This window comes from Camponotus floridanus, unplaced genomic scaffold (assembly GCF_003227725.1).
Source record: "Camponotus floridanus strain SB8 unplaced genomic scaffold, Cflo_v7.5 scaffold51, whole genome shotgun sequence".
In the NCBI taxonomy this organism is placed as follows: Eukaryota; Metazoa; Arthropoda; class Insecta; order Hymenoptera; family Formicidae; genus Camponotus; species Camponotus floridanus.
In genome coordinates, this window is record NW_020229670.1 from 667,225 (window position 1) to 691,497 (window position 24,273).

Sequence of the window (24,273 nt, forward strand, 5' to 3'; positions counted from 1 at the left end):
AAAAGAGGCAGCCTGCCATTACGATTAATTAAAACGGATCTTTATTTCATTACTTGTATGTAATTATCGTGGAAGCAACAAAATAATGTTTAATTAAAAAAGCACAGTATAAGCACGGCACGGATACATTGTGCTAGTGATAAGATATATTTGTTTGGATTATTGAGTATAAACATGTAAAAGTCTCGTAAAGATAATGATGTAACGATCGATGAAACATTAATCAGCGGGCAGCAGCTCACGCGCGGCGTGATTTCTATTCACGTGTCTTTAACCTTGTAATTGAAAACCATACCGGAAGGGAAGAAAGCCGCACGTAGCAGTTTTCAGGCGAGACTCGTTCGTTACTCGATACCATTTACTGGGGGATTGGAAGACACTGACATATGGTTGCTGTAGTTCTGCTGGTTTTGTACGTGTGGTACCTTCTGAGGGCTAGGACGACCAGCCAAGAGCACAGCAAATTTTTCCTACAAGGGTAGAGAGAAAATTTGTCTATATCGAGAATTCATTTTATATGTATACATTAAATGTGTACAGGAAATTTTAAATACTTATAACAATATATTAATATTATATTTATAATAATATTAATAAAATAATATTAATAAAATAAATTAATCAAAAATTTATATTATATATATTTATATTATATTAATATATTAATATTATACAATTAGTATGTACGTACCAATAGTAAACTCGCAGTTGCGTTCAACTTCTCAATAGCAGAATGTATAACGGATATTTGTTCTTTCGCTGTTTCTTTGCTTTTATTTATAAGTGGTGTCATCTAAAAATTCACATGCATGATATAAAAGTACTTTAGTTAAGGTATACTGCACTAAGATACTTAATAGAGGTATTTTATTAAAGTGTGCATCATTTTTATTACGATTAGTTCAAGAAGTATGCGATCGCGAGATACAATAACACAACTTCTTTTTGTGCACATCAAAATTATTGCATTTTATAAATGATTGAGTTAACTCAAATGCATTGATTTCAAATGAATTGAATTAATGTGAAATTGATGTAACCTTTAACGAGGCATCGGCGACAATAAGCAGTTGATGGGAAAGCCGAGCAAGTAGACGACCTAAACGTCGTGGGGTTTTAACCGCCAACGCCGTCGTGCCATTCACTAGATGCACTATGCGTCGTGCGGATTCACGTGTCAGAAGTACTAGCAATTGTTCGAGCGTGGCTGGACGTGCCTGATTTTCGGGCTCAGATAGACTCAATGTGGCCCATAACGCCTTGGCCTTTTTTAGCGCTAATTTTGGATCTGTGGCTATCTACGCATATTACGACTGTTATTCAATATGCATATAGATAATTTACGATAAGTGGGTGCACGTCTCGCGGGAGCGATATGTATTACATAGATATGTAGGAGCAAGATCAGGAGAACACAGTAATCACAGTACAGAAAAATATTTCCGACGAGACAAGTTCCAGATAATAAATATTTAATGATGTAAATATTTACTATATGTGATCACTGGATGTTTTCGTGATCTCGGTTATATGTCTATTTCAATAAGTTTATCTATCAAAGCGTACTTTTATTCAAATTTTAGAAAATTATTTCTGATTTTTACGATTAGAAAGAACATGCAAGGCAGAATTTCTGAATATTACAGAATTTTATTTTTTTAAACGCATAATTTTATTGTTTGTGTGTATACGTATTTGTAATCATATAGTATATTAAAATATTTTTTTTTATCTAGAATCAAAATATTCTAAACACATCATAGGAAAGGAAATTTATCTTAATTAAAAAGTTATCAAACATGTTATATATTTATAATTTCTTTTTCGGGCACAGAACGCATCAATAGATGAATCACTTATTTAATCAACGTTTTCGTTTTTAAATTAACTGTCGCGGAAATATTTTTACGAATCAGCAATTTGTTTAGCATAAATAATATTTTTCTTATCGCAGTTGTGATAAATATATATGATTAAAGTTTAAATATACTGTTAAAAAACGAAAAAGAGTTTCTATGCAATATAATGCACGTAATAATGTGTAATTATAACGATTACCAAATGTATAGTATTTAGATATGTAAATAACGAAATTTCTCTAATTATTTCTAATTATTTTTAATTATTATGTGAATAGACAAATTATAAATTGATTAATGAAATGTCGAGTCTTACCAATTCTACCACATATAAAAGCACATGAATGCATTCTGTTCCTTGTTCTTTAAGCGCACGTGCTTCGGCCAAAGTGCGTTGCGTTAATCTCTTTTGTAATTTACGCGAAAATCTTGCGCCATGTTTGATAGTTCGTGTCGTTTTGCTTACTGATTCAGTAGGACCGACCTCTGAAAAATAAATTGTTGAAACATTTATTAAATGTGCTAATTAATTAATAAATTGTAATATAATACTATCGTTATATATTGTTCAGTTCTCTGCAATACGCGAGTGCAAAACGCAATGAAAAATATATCTAAAAAAAATATAATATATTATAATATATTTAAGATATATTAAATATAATATATTAAATATATATTATAATATTATAATACATGTATAAAATTTCACAGAATTTTATGGCAATCTATTTAGGCTTATTATCGGCGTATGCAAAAATCTTACCATCTATGATTTTATCAGCTGGATCTCCCGGCAAATAACGATCCACGTACTTGTCCGCAACTGTCAGCACACCATCCAATTGATCCGCGGCGACGTTGGCAGCTTGACTACCAATTTGTTTGACACTTCCGGCACGATTTAGAACCGGTTTTACAATGTTCTCATTTACATATTCTCGCGTGTTCAAATACATCTTAAACGTGAAATATAAAAAAAAAAACACGTGCTGTATTAATAATTTGATAATTCAATCAAAATTAATCAACAGAATAATTAATCATTTCCTTAACTCGCTAACTCTTGCGAAATCTATTGCAGAACCCTTATTTATTTACTTACTTTTATTGATATAATTAAATACATATACAATTTTTATTTCTATTTATTTCTTAAAATATCTTTTGTTCAAAATTAATATTTACAAGTTTATGTACATTAATAACAATATCATAAATAAATAAGTTAATAAATATTGCTATAAATATATATATATATATATATATATATATATATATATACATATACATATATATATCAACACATATATAATTGCGTAGGGGAGACCGGGAATCAAAGTAACATTTTTTAACATTATTATAAGTCACTAATTAATTATCGTTAGAGATATAAAAAAAAGATTATATGTTAAAAAACTCTATTTATTGCTCTATTATTATACCTATGTTTCAATCTCAAATGATAGATATTTAAAGAGCTACTACAACTTTTCGCAAGTACGTTGATTGTTTTTGTTGATTACTTTTATCCTGGGGGCCTGGAACGAAAGTAATATAGTCTGGGGATAAAAGTATCAGTTCTTATTTTCGGGAAAATAAAATAAATATGACTTTTTTCAATTTAAGGCAATTTTTATTATAATCTTTTATTAAGCAAAATAACTTTTATTAAATTTTTTTTGTGTATTATATTAAAATAAAATAAATATTTATTTTTATCGTCTTTAAAAAACTTGAAAGAAATAATCTTCGTTAAGCAAAATAATTATAAGTAATATCATAAAATAATTATACTTAATATCCCACCAGTTTTGTACTATTTTAAGTCTAAATAATAGTTTAATTCTAAATAATAATGTAAAAATTATATGATAACTACTTATACAAAAGAGATTGGTATCTATTCCGAATCACAATTATGGCGTACGTAATAAAAATCGCCTTTTTACAGTTATTATGGGACCAGCCCTTATTCTTTAAGCATTGAAACATGTTACTTTCGTCCATAGAGTGTCGTGTTACTTTTGTCCCCAAACACATTTTTCAGAATAAAAGCATTATACCTAAATACTTAGCCAAATCAACTATAAAAACTTATAAATATATTTTAGAAGAATACACCGGCAAATAATTACGTCAATATAAAACACTTTAATTAGGCAGATACAAAAAAACTAAAACAAAAAGTACTTAGGTGAATAATGCAAAAACACTAATTTCACTCCTGCATGTGTAACTGACGCGACCGTTCTACAACAATTAGCTGAAAAGGAAGAGAATCGGGGCGTACGCGTTTTTTTTTATATAGTACAAATTACCCAACATATTATGTAGTTTATTACGAGGCTTGTTCTTTCATCACGCTTTACTTTTGTTCCCCGGTCTCCCCTATATATCTGTATGCCTCCAGAAATGTATATACCTATATGCATATCAAAAAAATATTATATACAAACAGAAATTTGGAAACTTACAAGATGAGGAGGAAGATGTACAGCTGGTACTCTTTGTTCAACAATATCGATACCTTTGCACAATAGCTGATCGATTGACGTAATTGGTCCATTGAACGCGAAAATCGCTGGTCTTGCCGTCGTCGTTGCAATCGCTAATGACTGCTCCGCAGTATCTAAGCTCCAGTTCATTAAAGAATTTGAACGCTATAATAAAAGAAATGGTGCTCTAGTCAAGTTGGAATAAAGATATTTTATATTAGGATATTTAAAAGATATTTAATTTAATATTATTTGTATTTTATTTATAACTTATATTTTATTAATATAATGTAATTTTTCTATGAAAAAAGTTTTGTACAATTGTTATATCTTCAAAAGCGAGATTTATCAGTTTTTTAATGACAAATGATTTCCTTATAACATGTAATATAATTTTTATTACCTTTATTTTTCTATACACATTACCAGCAATATATATACCACTTTCTACAATAGGAAGACTCGAAATTCTGACAACAGATTCAAATTGCGGCAAATCCGAATGCCGTCTTCTCATGTCTACTCGTGCCATATTATAATTACTGCAAATTAACAATTAATAAGTTAAATTAGTGCTAATTTATAGTTAAATTGATAAACAAGCGCAGAAAATATAATTAGCATACAATTCATTTTATGCGTGTGTTATTCATACGTTTCAATTGTTATTTGTTATTTGTGTTTATTTTGTTGTTTATTATATATATATATATATATATATATATATATAAATATATAAAAGATTTATTATAATAATTTTTTATAATTAACATCTATTAAGCAATTTTTAATTACCTACATAAAAAATGCTTAAGACTATTTCTTAATATTTTTCTTACTTTTTCAGTCATTATAAAGTTATATATAAATGTCGTTATTATATTTCATTTTATTTTTAATGAATGTTATTAAGAAATATAATATTGAATTTGTTCAAATAATACCTCAATTTTTTGAAAACACTATTTCTAATATACTCTTTTAATTAAAAAACTATCAAAATATATTATTATTTTAATGATGATCTTTTTACATATTGTATTATAAACTGGAGAGAAGTATGTCACAATTTTCTATATTTTTTAAAAACAATGAAATTAAACAAAAATTATTTTTATAGATTATTAATTTATCCAATATTCGAAATTACACAAATTATATTTCATCAAATTACACAATCTTGTTCCATATTAGATCCTCATTGACAGCACATATTTAAATAACAATTGGCATCACGAAAAAGAGCAACAATAAACTTTGATATTTTTGAACAACATGCTTCTTTTACAAGTAAATAATTAATCATGAAATTCATATGATCTAAATTATATCAAATTATATCAAATTTAAAACTGATTCCTTCTACATACATTCATACACAATATATTTCTCTTTCTATTCAATTTCTGTTCAATACATTTAATTTATGCTGGTGTTTCGATAAAAAATAATTTTATTTTTTTTCCCTTAATTATAAATTTCATATTTACGGGCTAATATTATTGCGATTAATAAAGAATGGATTATATTGCTAAAACATTAGTTGGAAAAAAACATGTGTTTTGTATAAACATAAATTATGACTTAAATGTAAATGGAATTATACGTTCTTTAAAAAAAAATCGGTTGACATCGAAGAACAGATAAGAGAGATCATGCTGAGAAGGGGATAGTAAAAGGAGATTTTATTTCGCAATTAATATCGAGGCTTTACATTTCTCGATTGCGAGCATCAAATCTCTTAATTAAATTAAATGCCGAATTAAAATGATGAATTGAAACAATTTGACAAGTAGACTGTAGATGGGCTTGGCAATAAGATGTAAAAATAAATTCGTTAAATTGATTAGCAAGAGTCACTCGAAACTTTCAGTGTGTAAGGAATTACTTTCACCTATAGTTTATTATAGCTATTTGAGAATGATAAATGTCTGAAAGAAGAAACTATCTCCGGTGAAATCTGCGAATGATTATATGACATGCTTTCCCGCAAAGGTTAAACTTCCTATGCATATGCAGCGATTGTTTGTCACGACTTACTAAATTGATTCGAAATTTCTTCTTTTTATAAATAAGTGTGACGTATCTATTTAGATATTTGTTTATTTAGTTTAATATTCTTGTTGTTTTTATTTTATCTTTTGGAACAGATACTATTATTATTGACTCCAATGTTAAATTCTAATCCGTCTAATTTTAATATAACTATACATTATCGATTATACTTGTTATTGATCAAAATAAACAATACAATAAATTAATTCATTTATTTAATTATCTCATGCTTTTTCTTTTTTTTTCTCTCGAGGATTCATCAATTATGCTATTTCTCGCACAGATGCTTCCTTCTTTTTTACTTTGTTTTCGATTCTAACTAATAACTATATAATCATTTACACATTCTAACTAATAATTACATAATCGTGTTGAGATACATTCATACAAACACAAATATATATATGTATATAGAAACACACATATTCACGAAAAGAACGTTGCGACGTATCTCTCACACAAATCCGGAATAGATTCTGATCGGCGGAGATTTACGGATGTTATTAAACTTTCTTACCTGAGGATAAAGCAAGCTGAAGATGCAAGGAATATGATCTAAAGATTTTTTTTATAATTATTGTGTAATGCAGCCAATTTCTTACGAGTCTTGTAACCAACGAGACGGCAGAAAACTTGGCCTTCCAACTAAAGATCGCGCCGTTGACTGCACGTCGAGAACTGCAAATGATATCTCATCGGCTTGACCTATGACATATCGATTATATATGGACGCGCTGTAAACGCGCAAACAAAAAAACTTATTATAGTTTCTCTCCATCGTTTCTTAGAGACGACTTTTTGCACGATATGTCAACTTGATTTTCTGGATTCTCATAAAAATGCAATAATTACTGTTCTCACACATGTGTGAGAATCATAGCTGCAGTTATAATTTATTTGAAAATATTCAAATATATTACGTTAAAATCTACATTAAATGCTAATATATACAATTAGTTTTACGAATATTATTATTGGCTGCTTAAAATTCTATAGTTTTTTCTTCTATCCAAAAATACCTAGTTTGACAAGTTAATGAGATTAAAAAATTAAGAACGTATATTATTTTTTACTAGCATATTAATATAAAAAATAATAGTATTTTTTAAAGTTTCCGAGATGCAATGCAATTATTATTGTTTATCTTATCAGTTAAATATTGCGCCATATATTACTGACAACGATATTTTAGATATATTAAATATATTTTATTTTAAACAATAGCATATATTTTTTATTTAATACGTAAACAAATTTAATTCGATTTATCACACATAAAATATACGATATAAGTATATTAATATAATCATTAATAATTATGTCTTATTATATATCATGCTTATATCATGCTTATATTATGCTTATCATGGCAAGTTTTGGATGAGTACAAGACATCGCAGACTATTTATCTAAAGCACTTAATAACAAGTATTCATGAAAATGTAATAAAAGAAAAGAAACTACGGAAAATTTGAAATTATCGCTCACAGACGTTCTTAATTGCTATTCAAAGTCCATTTCGTACTTCTATCTTCATAAAGATGACCATCCTATGGTCATGCATTAATATAGATTTATTTTTTCGCTAGCTTCTACTTATCTTAGCTGTGTGTGCTTTATTTATCTTAAAATATTATATAAGTTGTTTTATTTATCTTAAGATATTGTATAAGTTGTTTAATAAACATATAATTTAAAAAAACTGTCTTTATTTTTATATTATTTTATTATTGCACTTTATTATTTTGTTTTTATATTATTTTCCTTCAGTAAGTACAAATTTCACAGAAAGGAATTGTTTAAATATTGTATCGTTCTTTGTCATCATCAGAGATCAAAATATGTCGATAATCTCTTACGCTAGAATACCTTTTCCTATCCGTTATCTTCTATCTCTTCAAAAACTTTTCAATTTACGCAAAATATGAGAAACGATAAGCTATCCCCTCAGCTAATAAGAAAATAAATGGTTAAAGATATAGCGTGACCATAAGAAGTCAAAAGGTTGAATTAATGAAACAATTGTCTATTCTCTATTCTATTCTCTATTGCCTATTGAGAATAAAGTATGTCACTAGAATCAACTGATTTAATGTCAATTAGAAAATTGTGTACTGGGAGTTTATATTTTAGAAATTGTATTAAAGTGATTTTTTAATTAACGAAATTTGTATATAATTTTCACGATGGTTTCAATATTCTAATAAATGATTAAAATCTGATAATTAATTTGTTCAAAGTTTCTTGCCATTTTGATGTATCTATATTCATATTTGTATTTTCGTAATCTTTTGAAGGATATTAATAAATTTATTTAGATGACTATTAAAAAATATAAATAAATTACTTTTGAGCAATTTATTTATATATTTTCGGGAAACATATACATGTAATGAAATATTATAAATTCGAGTATTATATAATTATAATTAAAATATTAAACCTAAATCATAATTATAAATTTTTAATAAATTATAAATTTTCTTCAAAGCAAAAAATAAGTAATCTAATAATTTAATTTTAATAATTTAATTAATCGTCCATTAATTATTAATTTATCAATATTTTTTTAGAATATTATTATATATAGATTTATATTTATTATATATAGATTATTATATATAGATATGCATAGATATATCTTGTTTCATAAAGTTGTTTTATTTATCTAATAATTGATCAAATAAAAAGCTAATAAAAGAGCAATAAATAATCTATCCAATTGATTGAAATGTCAACGCGGTTGATACTACAATACTACTTTATACTACTATAATACTTAATTTCGAATTCTTACATCATATAACGTGATCTATTAAAAATTCGCTAAAGTACATCAGAAAAGTTATTGGTTTATGGCACGTGCAGTACGTGGGTTTTTTCTTACTCAGTCCGTATGCAAGTACGACACAATGATATATATATGTGTGTATATATATATATATATATATATATATATATATATATATATATGTTAATAGGTTGAAAACGCATCATCTATTCAAACATCTGCTCATCCATAGGCGTATGCACTATTTCTTAACAATTTATTTACAAAATACCACAACATAAACTCAATAAATTGTTAAGTAAAAAGATATTTATAAAAGATATATATTTTGTTATCATTACTTTTATGTATTTCTTTATATTATTCTACTTATTTAACGTAGAATTATCTTGATGCTTAATTTGAAAACAATAAAGTAAAAAGATTTTGCGTTATTTCCAAGACCTATTCGTGTATTATATCTCTTTGCAATATATAATATAAAATTATTAATTTAAGAATATAAAAATATTTAATTTAAGAATATAAAAAAATAAGTGTGACTGTACGAATACTCTTATTCGCCAATGATACTTCACTATATATACATGGTCATAGATCCATATTAAGAATGCCAATAAAAAGTCATTATTCCATTTTGCAGTGTTATACAGAATGTGTCATATGTAACATATCTAATATTAGCTTCAATCAACACCAATAAAGGAAAAAATAGCAATTCACGCGATCTTTACGTATATAGTGAATCTCTTTGCGAATATATAAAAGTACTTGAATCCTTTAAATCAGGCATGTCTTGCGAACATCGCGTCAGCGCATGAAATCGTGCGAGACAAATATCTCGTGGTATCTAAAGAAACGTGATATAGGTTGTGGTTTGTCAAAAATATCGTAAAATTGCATAACGCGCGACTAGACCGATAGCGCAGGACATTAATACTCTTTAACGTTTTTTATGATCCGACCATTATACATTTCTAGTGGTAAGAATGCGCGTTTCTCCGTGATAAATAACATCGCGATACCGATCGGCTTTGCAATCGAATCTGAGGCTACAGATTTAAGCTTGAAATATATTTGAAGATAAAATAAATCAGTATATCTAGAATAATTCAATATATCTAAAAAAAGAGAATATTCTTGTTTTTCGGATATTAACTTGTAAAAGACAATGTGCGAAGTCGAGAAAATCCTTCAGGATGAGCAATGTTTTGAAATAATTCGCAAGAAATTGCAACAAGAGGCGATGGACGACTTCTCATTAATAAATTATGAAATCGTGCCGATAAATGAGGTAAATGGTTACATGGGTCAATACTTCACATTGAAAGCGATTGTAGCGAAGTCACCGTTTGAGACGAAGAGCATCAATTTCTTCACCAAGATACCACCACCGATCAACAGTCCGATGTACGACTATTCTCAGTTATATGGTACATTCAAGAAGGAAGTGGCTCTCTATACCACTGTATTTCCGGAGATGTTGAATATGAACGATCTCGATAAGAGATACATTCCAGAATGCTTCCTCGGGATCGAAAACGACGTTATCGTCCTCGAGGATATGGCTCACAATGGTTATACGATGACTGACAAGTTCACGCCTTTCGATTTCGAGCACTGCGAGATCCTGATGAAGACGCTCGCCAAGTTCCATGCAAAGTCCTTCATCTTTGAACAACAATACAAGAAAACTTTGCACGACGAATTCTCTCACTGCATGCAGGAAACCCTCTGGCCTGCGGATGACAGAGCGAAGGCGATGTTCGATGCTTCCGTAAAAGGCATTGTCTCAATGATCGATTTATTGCCCAGATTGAACGATGATCAGCGCAGTAATTTCAAGGAGAAAATCGTGAAATTGTGCGTAGATCACATGGACAAACTATCGCCGTCGATAAAACATAAAAATGTACTGTGCCATGGTGATCTATGGGCGAACAATATACTGTTTAAATATGATGCCGATAAGAAACCTATTGAATGCTGCCTCATTGACTTCCAACTGGCAAGGTAAGTGTGTATGATTTTTTTCAAATTTATCGCATAACTAAATTTATTGTATTATTAAACTTATTGTATGACTAAATTTATTGTATAATAAATAAATTAAATAAACTAAATAAAAGAACTAAATATAAATAACTAAATATAAAACTAAATAAAACAATTAAATACAAGAAATAAATATATTTACATATATGATAGGAAATAAGATTTATGTCTGTCTTTTCTTATTTTAATGCAGATACAATCCACCAGCACACGACATATTGTGCTTCCTTCAATTCACGACAACACGAAAGCTACGAGAGAAACATAATGAGACGCTTTTCAGAATCTATTATGATTCGATGGCGATCGTCATGAAGGAGGCTGATCTGAATATATCAGATATTTTTTCTTGGGACGAATTTGTCGAGTCTATCCAAGATTTACGCATTATGTGCATAATTCATGGTATCCTCAATACACCGATCATGTTGCTGAAGCCTGAGGCAGCCAGTAAATATTTTAGCGAGGAGCCGGAGCACCTTGAGAATATTTTGTATGTTGATAGAACGCCTCTTATTTGCGGACAATTCAAGGAAGTACCGGAATATCGTGCCCGTATGATAGACGGCCTACTAGAATTGTACGATTACATAATTGATAACAATTACACGATGCAATAATCAAACCGTAACGAGTAAAATATCACATAGTTCACTATTCAAGTGTAGTTTAGGAGTATAAAATTCGGAATAAGTAATGGAATCAATTTAAGATTAATCAATATAAAAATCTGATATCAATAGACTCTTCAATAATTATATAAATTTATATCTTATATATTTATATATATTTATATATTTTATATATATATTTTTTTTATATATTTATATATTTATATATTATATATAAATTTATATCAATAGATTCTTCAATAATTATTAATAATAATATATAAATTTATATCTTTTCGTCGTCAATAATATTTCGAACAAGTAAAGTATAATAAACGTAATGTTATGTGTGCAATATAAATAAAATGAAAGTATTATGTTTAGTTTTTAACACAATAGAATATTAATTCTTTTAAATATATTAAAATTAATATAATTAATTATGTAATTAATTATGTAAAAATTATATAAATAGAGAAACATTCGAAATGAATTAACATGTAATAACTAATTTTCTTTAGCTGATTACAGCTGTTGACATGATAACATAAACATATTTAAGAATCTATCTAATCTCACATTGTAACATAATTTATTAATAGTAATTAATATTTTCAAAGCTTTTTAACATTACGTACTATTAAAGACAAACCTCGAAATATGCTTCATCAAAAAATTAATGCAAGAATATAATTAAATATTAATTATATATAATTAAAAAAGTGTGAATTATGGATAAAGAATAATGGGAACGTTATGTTAATAGAATATTTAAAATAATAAGTTATTAATAAGCTTACGTAACTTCGTACATGAGTACTTATTTTTGAACGCAAAAATTGCTGCAATTACTAATAACAATTATATATCAGTAATTTGTTGTGCATATAGTGATAACTCTTTGTGACATTGCGTTCTAGGTATAATTGCCGATATTTTTAAAGCAAATTTTATTAACAACCAATTAAATATCTCCAAAAGAAACGTATTATGTTTCTTTATTCTTCTATCTCCAAAAGAAACGTATTATGTTTCTTTATTCTTTTAAGAAATCTTAATAATTATTATCTTATCTATTACACAAGTAAACAATCACATATGCACTCTTAAATGCAAACAATTTATAGATTGCACGTGATATTAGCGTAATCCTGTATATTTTTGAAGTATAATTGTAAAATAATATTAAATTGTTGAGAATAGCAAATTTGAATACAAATTGTAGACATAAAATAATATCTTATACCTACCTATGTTAGACTTTGTCCTTTGAAGCTTTTCTACATGTAAAAAAGTTAATGCATTATTTTCTTAATAGAAAATTTTAATAAAACAATCTAAATATGCATCGCTTTAAAATAAGAGTTAAGAATTTACAAACTTTGTCATTAATATAAAAATATGAATTAATTTAATCATATGCATCTAACTGTATTGGACATCTAACTTTATAAAACATTATATAATATAATTTAAACATTATAAAGTATGAGTTTTCTATATAGATTAAAAAATTAAAAATAATATTAAAAATATTATTAAAAAATTCATAGCATTTGAATCGATTCTATTCCGATTTCGATATTTTTGAAGAACAAATAAAAGAGAAATAATGATATGTACAATATACATATATTAGAAATAATGATATATAGAATATATATATTAAAATTTTCTCTGATGTTAATTCAATATCGTTAAACATTTTAGATATTTAATGTGCAATCTCTTCTAATAACGAGGCAATATGCCGCGTCTGTCGAAGATAACTGAAAAAATAATCTTCTCTTTTGTTATAATGCCGTTGCATTGTACTATTAATTATCTATCAACTATATGTACAAATATAAATCATGAGCGTACGGATAATCCTGTCAGCATATCGAACAGACTCGAAGAGAAACAACCGTTATCGAAATGAATTGAAGAGGCGTTTAATTTTGTTTTCATCACATATTAACGAAACAATTCTATGCCAACAGCTTCATCCTGCTCAACACAGGTTTGTAAAGTACTTGTCTTTTTATTACAAAGTGACGTGGATTCGCATATCGAAACGCGAGGCATAAGGGGGCTCTGGGGGACTTTTTTACTTTTATGTATATAATTATTTATATCATCAATTATAATGAATATATAGTTATGTACAATATTGAATCTCATTCTTTAACAATAACATCAACAACATGATTAAACAACGTTCCTCATTGGTACACAAATTGTAAATGTACAGATAAAAAAGCATTAGATGAGGTCAATGAGGCATTGAAGGTGGCATACGCTCAGCGCGCCTTAATTCCCTCTTCTCTTTATACATTTTTTAAATCCTCATATATATATTTATATCTCGAATCACTTCGAGTTCTTTGTTCGATTTTTCATGGGCTTACTTATATTTATATATATATATATAATTATATATATATTTATATATTTATATATATACTCTGAAGTATTATACTTCTTTTAGATACACACGTTCACATACACACAAATGCGTCACATTTGCTCCACGCGACGCAACGAGAATATGACAACGTTGATGATATTGATTGAATCAGTGCGCGATTTAATTCTTAAAGAGAGTGCATGAGCGATTTGCGACGCGCGATTGACAAGGCATAAATTTCTTTGTGAATTTTAATACACCTGATAAATATATAATCGTCTTTTTTAAAAATAATATCGCAAGAATCATCACATATAAAAATTTACACGAAAAATTTTCCATAATCAATGATATTAACTTTACATGTATTAAAAATATGTAGTAAATTACTCAAACATCGAAGGAACGAATTAATAACTGTCGAAATTTTTCTAGTTCGGCTCGCCCCGCGCGACGCAAATCTCGACCAATCATCTAAAACTTTACACAAGGCTCCGACAAGATTTCTTTTTTTTTTGTGTCGCTTAATAATAAACGACTTCCACAAAATCTAACGTACGAATTTGTTTTATTTTCGTATAGAATCGCATCAAGGCGAGACAGAATCATCGAAGCTCTCTCTCAAAGCTTTCTCTAGTGCTTAAGGACTCGTTTGCACACTCGTAGTTCGCCGATAAACGTTTCTTTGCAAGAAGACTCGAAGATAGCAAAAGGAGAAAGGAAAACAAATGTATAAATAAGCATTTCTCGAGAACAAAACGATACGCACGCATCTGAGACATGTTCATCAATCGAGGTTTTCGCATTACGCGGCTTTCTCACAGCCAACTCCATTTTCTCACAATTTCTTTTCTCTCATCAAAATACGCGAGGTTGACAAAATAAAGGATTTCAGGATTCAACTTCATGCTGCATTCGTGACAATTACCATACTCTTGAAGAATTTCCAAACTTTAGATATTAGCAAACGCGATATCTATTTGTAGAATGCGTTTAAAAGAGGAAACAGAATTTTCGCGTAATAAAATTAAAAATTATTTTTTTTTTTTTATAATTTTAATCTTTCTTAAAATTTTAAAAAATTATTACATTTCCTTAAGCAATAAATTTTGAATCAAATTTTAAATTGATAATTTCTTTTATTACAAAATTATTTAAAACAGTTTATGATTTTTAAATTAAAATTGTCAAAATTTGTTTAGTATTCAGAACTAATCTTAACAAAGCCGTTAAAATTCAATAATGTAATTAATAATGAATAATATATCTTTACTAATTCTTTACTATCTTTTTAAATGCATCTACACATTACGCACTTGATATCTTTCATAACTATTTTCAAATTTTCACAAACGAGAAAACAAAATCTCTTTTCATCTATTTTCAAAGTTTTGTTAAGAGAAGGATGCAGAGTAAGGAGCAATTACACGTATCGACATGTCCCCCCCTTTCTTCTCTCCTCTCGCAATCTCTCTTCTCTGATTTTTTCTCTTCGTTAAATGTTCGAGTTACGTTATCTCGAGACTGATGAAATTACGGGCGATTGAGAGCAACAGGAAAGACGAGGAAAGATGCACGGAATTCGATTGTTGCGAAAATACAATGTCCATTTATGCGAATACCGTTCCGCCCGCGAGAAACGCGGCGAAGCGCGCAAGCTTCTCGGCTAAATCAGATCGCATCGAAAACATAGTCTTGTAATCATCGTTCTTCAACATCACGATTCAACATACAAATCACAAAAATCCCACTATTCCAAACAAATGTTAAATACTTTTAACGCTGTGAAATTGTATAGATAAATAAACATATATAACGCTCACGATCGATTTAGTTATAAAACTATTTAATTGCCTGACAATTGAAAATCTCAGAAAAAAAATATTCAATGTATCTACTTGCCTGAAATATAACTAATTATATTTATTGCGTTAAGAATCCACAATGCGTGAAATTGATAATATCTTTATAGGAGAATGTTAAGTTTTGAGAATGTTAAAATATAATTCTATATATTTTTTAAATAAAGCAATTATTTGTATCATCATTGTACAGTTGTCATCATTGTACAACATGTGAAAACTTCAAAATCCTTTCATGGATTACCTGTATTCCAACGTGTATTTCTGTTTTACAGGCTGCAAATTGGAGAAATACAGAGCGTTTGCTTTGCAACTGAAAATTTTCTAGTTTCTCACGAAAATATACACGCTTCAAAAAGAGTTTTGCACCATTCAAATTTTCACTAAATGGTATATATGCAAGTGCATGTATATATATAGCCTGAATTGAGTAAAAAATTCATCTGTCAGATAAACCAATCATTAAAAAAGAATGATTTGCATTTCCTCCTATCTGAATACAAGGATGTGGCATAATAAGCAGATGCAAAACTATATTCGGCGTGTGTTAATAATGGGGCATTTTGCACTGAGAATAGAAACTAGATTTCTGTCACGATATTTTTCTCGCGAAACATCTCGGAAAACATGAGAACTTACGATCTTGCATGAATAAATCCCCTCGGGCTACATTGACGGCCTCCAACGCTGAATCAACTAAATTTCTTTTCTATTTCTGTCAAGTGAGCGCATATTTCACGATATTTTTCAACGATCAATCTCGTTTCTCTCTTTCGTCTTACGCTTTATAGAAGAATAACTACTCGCTGGCCAGAAATTTAGTTAAATCAGAACTGTCAATGCAGTTGAGTCCTGCATCTCTCCATCGCTACGTGTCCTTTGTACTTCGCAGGGTGCGTGCCCGCTCGCGCGCCTCGCCTTGCTCTTTCTTTTGCCGCACACTCGAGCTATACATAGAAAGTTATGTACAACGATATTAACACGAACTGCAGTGGCAGTGAACAGTGCACATGGATATTGCAAACAGCAGCAGCAGCAGCAACAGCAGCAGCAGCAGCAGTAGCGGCGGCGGCGACGGCGGCGGCGGCAACGACGATGACGACGATTATACAAGGTGTATGCGTAATACGAAACACGGCAGCGACTACCACAGCTAGTTTTTAATCTGTCTGCTTCGTAATCTTTGTTCATTTTTTTTATTTTTATTTTACCGCATCCTGTCGATTGTGGATTTCCGATCCTGGGACGATCGAACGCGAAATAGGCGCGACCGACATCAGTATCGTGCATTTATTATATCGTCGTCACGATTCTTTTCTCGTCCTTAATCTTCTTCGGTTTCTTCCGCTTTTCTGTGTTGTTCGGCTTTTTCAAGAACAGTCTCGTGTACATGTACATATGTATATCCGTTTGCGCCGCACTCGCGCGCGCGTTGATCCTTTTCGATCTCATTCTCGACTTTATACGTGTGTGTGTAGATGTCTAATGTGTGTGTGTGTGTGTGTGTAAATACATATATGAGGAACGAATTGTAAATCGTATATGCGATTGCGCGCGCGCGCGTGCGTCGTTATGTACATGCCTTGTCTCGTACGCATGTAATTACATGTGCGTGTTTTCAGTGTACGAGTCCATTTTCACGCGCACACGTCGGTATGCGCAGCGGGAAAAAGATCAAAGTATGAGAGAGTGTACGTGAGAAGAAATAGAGTATTTGTATATAAGTGTATTCGTGTATTTTTTTCTTACATATATGTATATTTTTCTTTTATATATACATATATATGTACGTTTATATGTGTATACATATATATATATATACACACACATATCTTATACATATATATGCATGTATGCATGTACACACATATACATATATATATGTATGTATGTATGTATGTATGTATGTATGTACACACACGTGAGTTTCACAAAAATATATAAAAAAGAGAATGTCTATGTATACATATATATATATATGTGCATATATACCTATAATGTATATATACCGATATAGACGATTTTCATACTTAAATTTGTGTGGAAAAGGGTGTACTTCATCATAATTATTTATATATATATATATACGTATATATATATACATATATATATAGAACCTGTAGAAAGTGCTTCTGATTGAGATTTTTTTGTTTCATTAGCCATAAAACAAGACACACGAGGTAAGGATTGCGCGTAGTAGTCCGGCATTACGTTTGCCCTGGCATTCGATTCACGCCGAATGCGGCACCGTCTATAAAAGACGACGAGAGGAATCTCTCTCTCAAGATGAGACGAGACGTTGGACGAACGAATTCAGTTCGTTGCACTTCCACTGGACTTCTCTCTCTCTCTCTCTCTCTCTTTTCCTCATGCCTCCCCTCATCGCCTTCTCACAGCTCACTCGTTGAACAACGGTGTTCTCTTAGGTAGTGTATTATATACATTAACACGTGCCAAGATGAATTATACTATGACGGTAAGTGTTCTTCCGTTTCCACCGCGCACAGGATATTGCAATTCCACAGCGCTCCTCGAGACTAAGCCACGTGCTAAACTTCAAGCTATATCCCCCTTCCCTCTCCCACCGTCCGCTTTCTTCGTTCCCGGTTGTGGAGGGCCGATAGGAGCTTGATAACACAGTGTTACGCTTTGCGAAATGTTTGATTCAGTCCTGACGCCATCGTCTTCGGGCGAAGACGATTATTCTTATGTTAGCTCGAATAAAGAAAGAGAGACGTGTAGCTACCCTCAGACCGCACAACATTATGCCACTTTCCGTTGTCCCTTTGCGTCCTCTTCTCCTCGCATATTTTCTTTATCCTATTCTACTCGTCCTCTCACTTCGATACAATACTCGTTCATTAGGCTTCTGTGTCTTTGTCCATCAGTTCGCGCATCAATTCCCGAGATATTCGACGATTCAGTAAAAATATATATAATCGCATTACACGGCAAACAAAGTAAAACGAAATCCTTGAGAAATGATCGAATCGGCGAATAAGCTTAAATAATATTTGCATTGTTGTTGTGCAATACTGATGAATCGAGAAAATAAACGAATACGATTCACTATTTTTGGCGACCGATAATAACTCGTTGATGATGCGCAATACGACAATGATGTTCCTCGACGAAGACGAGACGATTTCAGGGACGACGGGCGGCACAATGATTTCTAACGCATGATTAGATGTAGGAATATGGTCCGTCGGTGAGGGCGCTACACAGCAACAATCAGGAGGAGTCGTCCTTGCCTCGGGCACCTCTGCTCGGTCTGTATTCAAGACCTGGATCGAACTGCATCAGCACGAAAACCTGGCAATTCAAAATTAGACCGTTAAAACAATTGTATTTATTTATTTTATTTTTTTGCCTGTTACAGATTGTTCTATCTGTATTTTTAATTAACGTGATATTAAATTGCAAAATTTATTAAATTGTGTCCATTACGTATAAATTACACAGGCCTGCGAGGTTTTTTTTTTAAGATGCAATAGTGATTTCCGACGTAATTTTGTGCGCTGAATCTGAATCTGGCCGCCGAATTTGCGTAGCACATCACGTTTTTGAGTAATTTGTAATTGAATGGCTTAAAAATCGCTATTTTGGCCATTTTCATGAATTTATTGTGGGGAAACCAAATTTTTTGAAATATTTCTACCAATGGCATCGTATAATACTCACTTTTGCCTTTCAAATCCACTTTCGATTATAACTGCACGATTTTTTTTCACTGAGATATATAAGTATGACGTTGTAAGAAAATTTACGTTAAAGAAAATTTATATAGACATTAATATGGTAGATCCATGATCTTGAAATTTGAAAAGACTGACATATGTCAGATTCGGTTGGCCAAAAAAATATTGTAAAGAAATGTCTAATACAGTTGTTACACATTTTGATAAATTTTTCTAAATTTTATGCCTTTATATTGTGATTCTATTCGCCATATTGGATGCGCCATTTTTAATTTCAAAAGGATAGAAGGTATTTAAAAATGTTATTTTTACCCTAATTTTGATTCGTAGTGAGATAGAGAGGTGGCACGGTTGATTTAGAATGGCTTATTAAATCCCTATGCATGACCAGTCTTATAACTTGTATATCTGACCGAAAAAAAATCGTGCGACGGGGGGGGGGGGGGGGTAATCGAAAGTGGATTCGAAGGATGAAAGTGAGTACTATACGATGCCATTGACAGAAATATTTCAAAAAATTTGGTTTACTCACAATAAATTCATGAAAATGGCCAAAATAGCGATTTTTGGGCTATTCAACTACAAATAACTCAAAAACCTGACGTGCTACGCAAATTCGACGGCCAGATTCGGATTCAGCGCACAAAATTACGTCAAAAATCACTATTGCATCTTAAAAAGAAATTTTGACCCCTTGTTTTGCAGGCCTGTGTTATTGGACTTTTATGTTTTTGCGTTACTAAATAGTATTATAATTTGATGTAAATTTTGAAAGAGATATATGATTATTTAAAACATTGTACCTGATCCGTGGGTAATAATGTGAAGTCATCGGGTGGATTTGTGATCACGTATCGTTTGGAAGAGGCGTCGCACGACGAGCTAGTGTCTCGAAACCTAGAAGATTTAAGTATATGTAAGCAAGTAAGAATATAACGCGAATACATCGACATGAGAACACGAGCTATAACTATATATACACCAAGTATATAACTAAACTAATCAAAGACGAGCTAAGTATTAAGCTAAACTAAAGAGAGAGTATAAACTAAACTAAGAGAGAGTATAAGCTAAACTAAATTAAACGATGTGGACGTACGTGACGAATAACTAAATGCTAAATAAACAACGAGATGACACAAATATATAGAAAGAGAGAATAGTAAAAAATGATAGGTATTTTTTGGATGAGGGCAACTTACAATCGTTGCTTCATTACTTTCGTTTTCATGATGCAAAAACGCAAAGTGCAAAAAATGTGCGGCAAGTAAATCATAATCAAGTCGCATAATAAGTATACGTGAGTATAGTAAGAGATAATAAACGGCGGTACAATAATGGCAGCAATCGGAGAAGTCGCTGATTCTCAAACGGTAATATATACAATGTATGTAGAATGTGCGTAAGGGTAATCCAATAAATACCATCGAGAGAGAGAAAAAAGTCCGGTACCTGTACCTGTACAGACCAATGCACAGCATTCCGTACGACTTTAATGCTGCGACAAAGAGGTCACCGTACTTGCCTCCCTCGCCATATTGAGCCAATGGCCCGTCGTACAACGCGATCTGACCAACACGACACCGATCTCTATTGGACAGGCTATCTGCCGTACTGCAAATTAAATAAATTAAATAACGTATATCGCGTCAAGATTCCTTTTGAAAAATTAAAATAGATAGACAACAGATGTATTTTCAATATCTCACCTGTACCCTCCCCTTAAACCTGCCCCTTCAGCCAGGATCAATTCCAATTCGGGTGTAGCTCCACCGGTGATCAATGACCGAATCAGAGTCAGCGCATTTTGATTGAAATATGTCTATAAAAGTAGATAAAATTGTAGATATAATCTATGTTTTTTATATGTTATATTTGTATAGTACTTCAAGAAGAGAGAGAATGTTGAAAATTATTGCGAGAAACATATTCTAAAAAGTATACATATTATTGATTCATGGCTATATATAGTCGGAACAATGAATTTTTAACACTGACCGTCGACATGAGAGAATCTAATACGCTGACTGCAAAGGCAGTGCCGCAGGCGAACGGTTGTGTGAGGTAGAGTTCCGTGTCCGGGTCATCGTCGTCGTCCTGGTCAAGGAACTGCACGTTGCTGTCATTTACAAGTTCTAGAACAGCGAAAAATGGCAATCAGCAATGGCTTTGACATTAATATCAAGATACTTGTCACGAAAATATAAAATTTTTGTCCGTGCGAGAAATATTTCGATATTATGATGACTGTTTCTATGAAAAATATAATTTTCATTTAATCAATTAAATATGATGATATTGGACAGTTTTTATTTTCGTACATTAGAATAACAAGTATATAAAAATATAAAGATTTGTTAGAATCTCTTTCATTACCTGTAATCATTGGCACATTTGCTCCGTAAACGGATCCCCGCCGCTGCAAAACGATCGGGCTGCCAACTGCAATTAAATTGTTTGTTGTACATAAGTTGCACGTTTTATTTAATATATAATATTAAATATATTAAATATTTAATATATTTAATATTATATATATTTAATATAAATTTAAATATGTAATACATAATATATAATATTATTTAATATATAATATTGTTTTAAAGATTTCCCCACCAATTTCGTGCGAATGTTAATGATCTTCAGGCGTACCTTGGCTAAGCACGCCGATTGTATCGTCGAAAGTCATAGCCTTGATATTGAGGGACGCGAGAATGGCCTCCTTGTCGGCGAGGGTGGGGTCATCATTGCTAGGCACTTTTGCCGACAGGATGCAACACATGTCACATAGATTCACGTTAACGGCACGTAAATCGGCTCTACTTAATGGCGAACCCTGTGAAACAAATAAAAAATACTGAAAGGTCTTAAGCAAAAAAAAATACAGAAAGATTTCCATCGCATCCTTAAAAATAATTTTTCATTATCATCATTTTGCATTAACATTGTGTTTTTCGAGTTTTCTCGCTAATTTAATAATATTGAATATAAAAATCTTGTAATAGTTAATAACGATTTTTTAAATATCTTCTATCTGTATAATACAGCGACAATATATCTCTATAAAATCTATGATATTATTTAATATTGTATTATATTTAATCATTAAAATTAAAATAGTTTGTCAAATCAAAATTTTCATTAATCTTTTTAACAAATTTTTAATTTATTATTTAATTTCGTCCATATATTCCGAGAGATAGATCAAGAAATTATTATTAATAATGTGAATAAACTTTTATATTAAAAAAATTAATTAATATAAGAAACTTATGCCCAAAAGAACCAGGCAAGTCAGAGACGTTTTACACTACACGATAATAAAAAAAATTTGCATTACTGCCTGGAATAACTGTTTTGTAAACAAGAACAGATTCTCACATTTAGAACCGATATCTTCGGTAGATTCTGTAACATTTTCCACTCGCGGCGTATGTAGTCCACCGATCCGACTATCACTACATGTTTAAGCTCGTGGTAATGAAAATTGGAAGCTCGTAATGGCATGACAAGGTTTCTCAGTCCGATGAGAGGCGAGTCGGGATCGGCGAACAGGCAGACGACGACGTGTCCGTTGAGAACTGTCATCGCCGCTTGATTACGATCCAGTATGCAGTCTTCGAGGTTGCGAGAGGGACTCCAGTGGAACATCCCCGTCGAGTCGTATTTCATCTCGGTCTTCTCGAAATCGAAATCTTTCGCTTGATCATCAGCGATCCCGACCTGAAGACCACCATTGTTGTTGACGTTCGTGCCAGCCGAGGCTCTGCTCGTTGGCCTGAAAAAAATCACATTTTACGATTATATGAATGAAACTACAGATGTGAAACTATCATTGTCAATTGCATTATGAAGGAACAATAGTTTTATACTAATCTATAATAGAAGATATCGATACAAAGAGAGAGAGGAAATCTTAAAAAAATTGCATTTAAAATTCCTACGAGATCTCTTGTTAAATAAAAAAAACTCGTAAATCCACACTTCCGCATGCATTTCATATACATCATCAGAATTTTATGTCATCTAACTACTGGTGTTGTTACTTTCTATATCTTAAAATGAAATGAGTAAGATAATAGATTATTATAGATTAAAACAAATATTAAAAAAATATAAAAGAATATCCAAAGATATTACATTGTCTTACTTGCGTGCATATAAATACAGTGTATAAGTAATAAGCAGAATTGCCTGTATAAAATTTAGAATTTTGCACTTTAATAGCGAACATCATGAAGTGGCTAAAGCGACTTACGAAATCGAAGTCTATTTAAATTTACCTTGCCACGAAAATTGCATAGTTCATTGGAAATTAATTCGATCAATCTTATTATAGAGTATACTATAGAGTATAAGAAACATTGATCGATATAACATTTATTTCTTGAACGTGTTATGCGAAAGTTTTGCACGTATTCCCATATATGACACTCACGTATTTTACGAGCG

At 30.7% G+C, this 24,273-nt stretch overlaps 3 protein-coding genes across 45 annotated transcripts in view; 1 reads left to right on the forward strand and 2 right to left on the reverse strand.

Moving 5' to 3' along the window:
- Positions 1 to 2: 2 nt before the first annotated feature.
- Positions 3 to 7,117, reverse strand: LOC105258649 (lipid storage droplets surface-binding protein 1). The gene is made up of 8 exons (XM_011270063.3): positions 6,930 to 7,117; positions 4,761 to 4,899; positions 4,337 to 4,522; positions 2,626 to 2,818; positions 2,176 to 2,345; positions 1,041 to 1,298; positions 692 to 793; positions 3 to 470 (listed from the first exon to the last, which is right to left on the reverse strand). The coding sequence occupies exons 2-8, from the start codon at positions 4,887 to 4,889 to the stop codon at positions 345 to 347; spliced, it is 1,164 nt and encodes a 387-aa protein (XP_011268365.1). The 5' UTR covers positions 4,890 to 4,899; positions 6,930 to 7,117; the 3' UTR covers positions 3 to 344.
- A 2,871-nt stretch (positions 7,118 to 9,988) lies between these two features.
- Positions 9,989 to 11,995, forward strand: LOC105258648. The gene is made up of 2 exons (XM_011270061.3): positions 9,989 to 11,216; positions 11,452 to 11,995. Exons 1-2 carry the CDS (start codon positions 10,375 to 10,377, stop codon positions 11,876 to 11,878), a joined length of 1,269 nt encoding a protein of 422 aa, XP_011268363.1. The 5' UTR covers positions 9,989 to 10,374; the 3' UTR covers positions 11,879 to 11,995.
- A 6,446-nt stretch (positions 11,996 to 18,441) lies between these two features.
- The window catches only part of LOC105258647 (calcium-activated potassium channel slowpoke), a 114,173-nt gene continuing 108,341 nt past the window's right edge, over positions 18,442 to 24,273 (reverse strand). For 28 of the 43 annotated variants that reach the window (XM_025412482.1, XM_025412478.1, XM_011270034.3 and 25 more), the window contains 8 exons: positions 23,203 to 23,599; positions 22,474 to 22,657; positions 22,198 to 22,263; positions 21,820 to 21,956; positions 21,531 to 21,643; positions 21,274 to 21,435; positions 20,625 to 20,718; positions 18,442 to 19,435 (listed from right to left, as the gene is read on the reverse strand). In XM_025412482.1, the coding sequence (XP_025268267.1) occupies positions 19,355 to 19,435; positions 20,625 to 20,718; positions 21,274 to 21,435; positions 21,531 to 21,643; positions 21,820 to 21,956; positions 22,198 to 22,263; positions 22,474 to 22,657; positions 23,203 to 23,599 (1,234 nt within the window). In that variant the 3' untranslated portion in view covers positions 18,442 to 19,354. The remainder of the gene's footprint in view (positions 19,436 to 20,624; positions 20,719 to 21,273; positions 21,436 to 21,530; positions 21,644 to 21,819; positions 21,957 to 22,197; positions 22,264 to 22,473; positions 22,658 to 23,202; positions 23,600 to 24,273) is intronic. The other 15 variants (XM_011270048.3, XM_011270049.3, XM_011270058.3 and 12 more) reach the window with 1 other exon arrangement.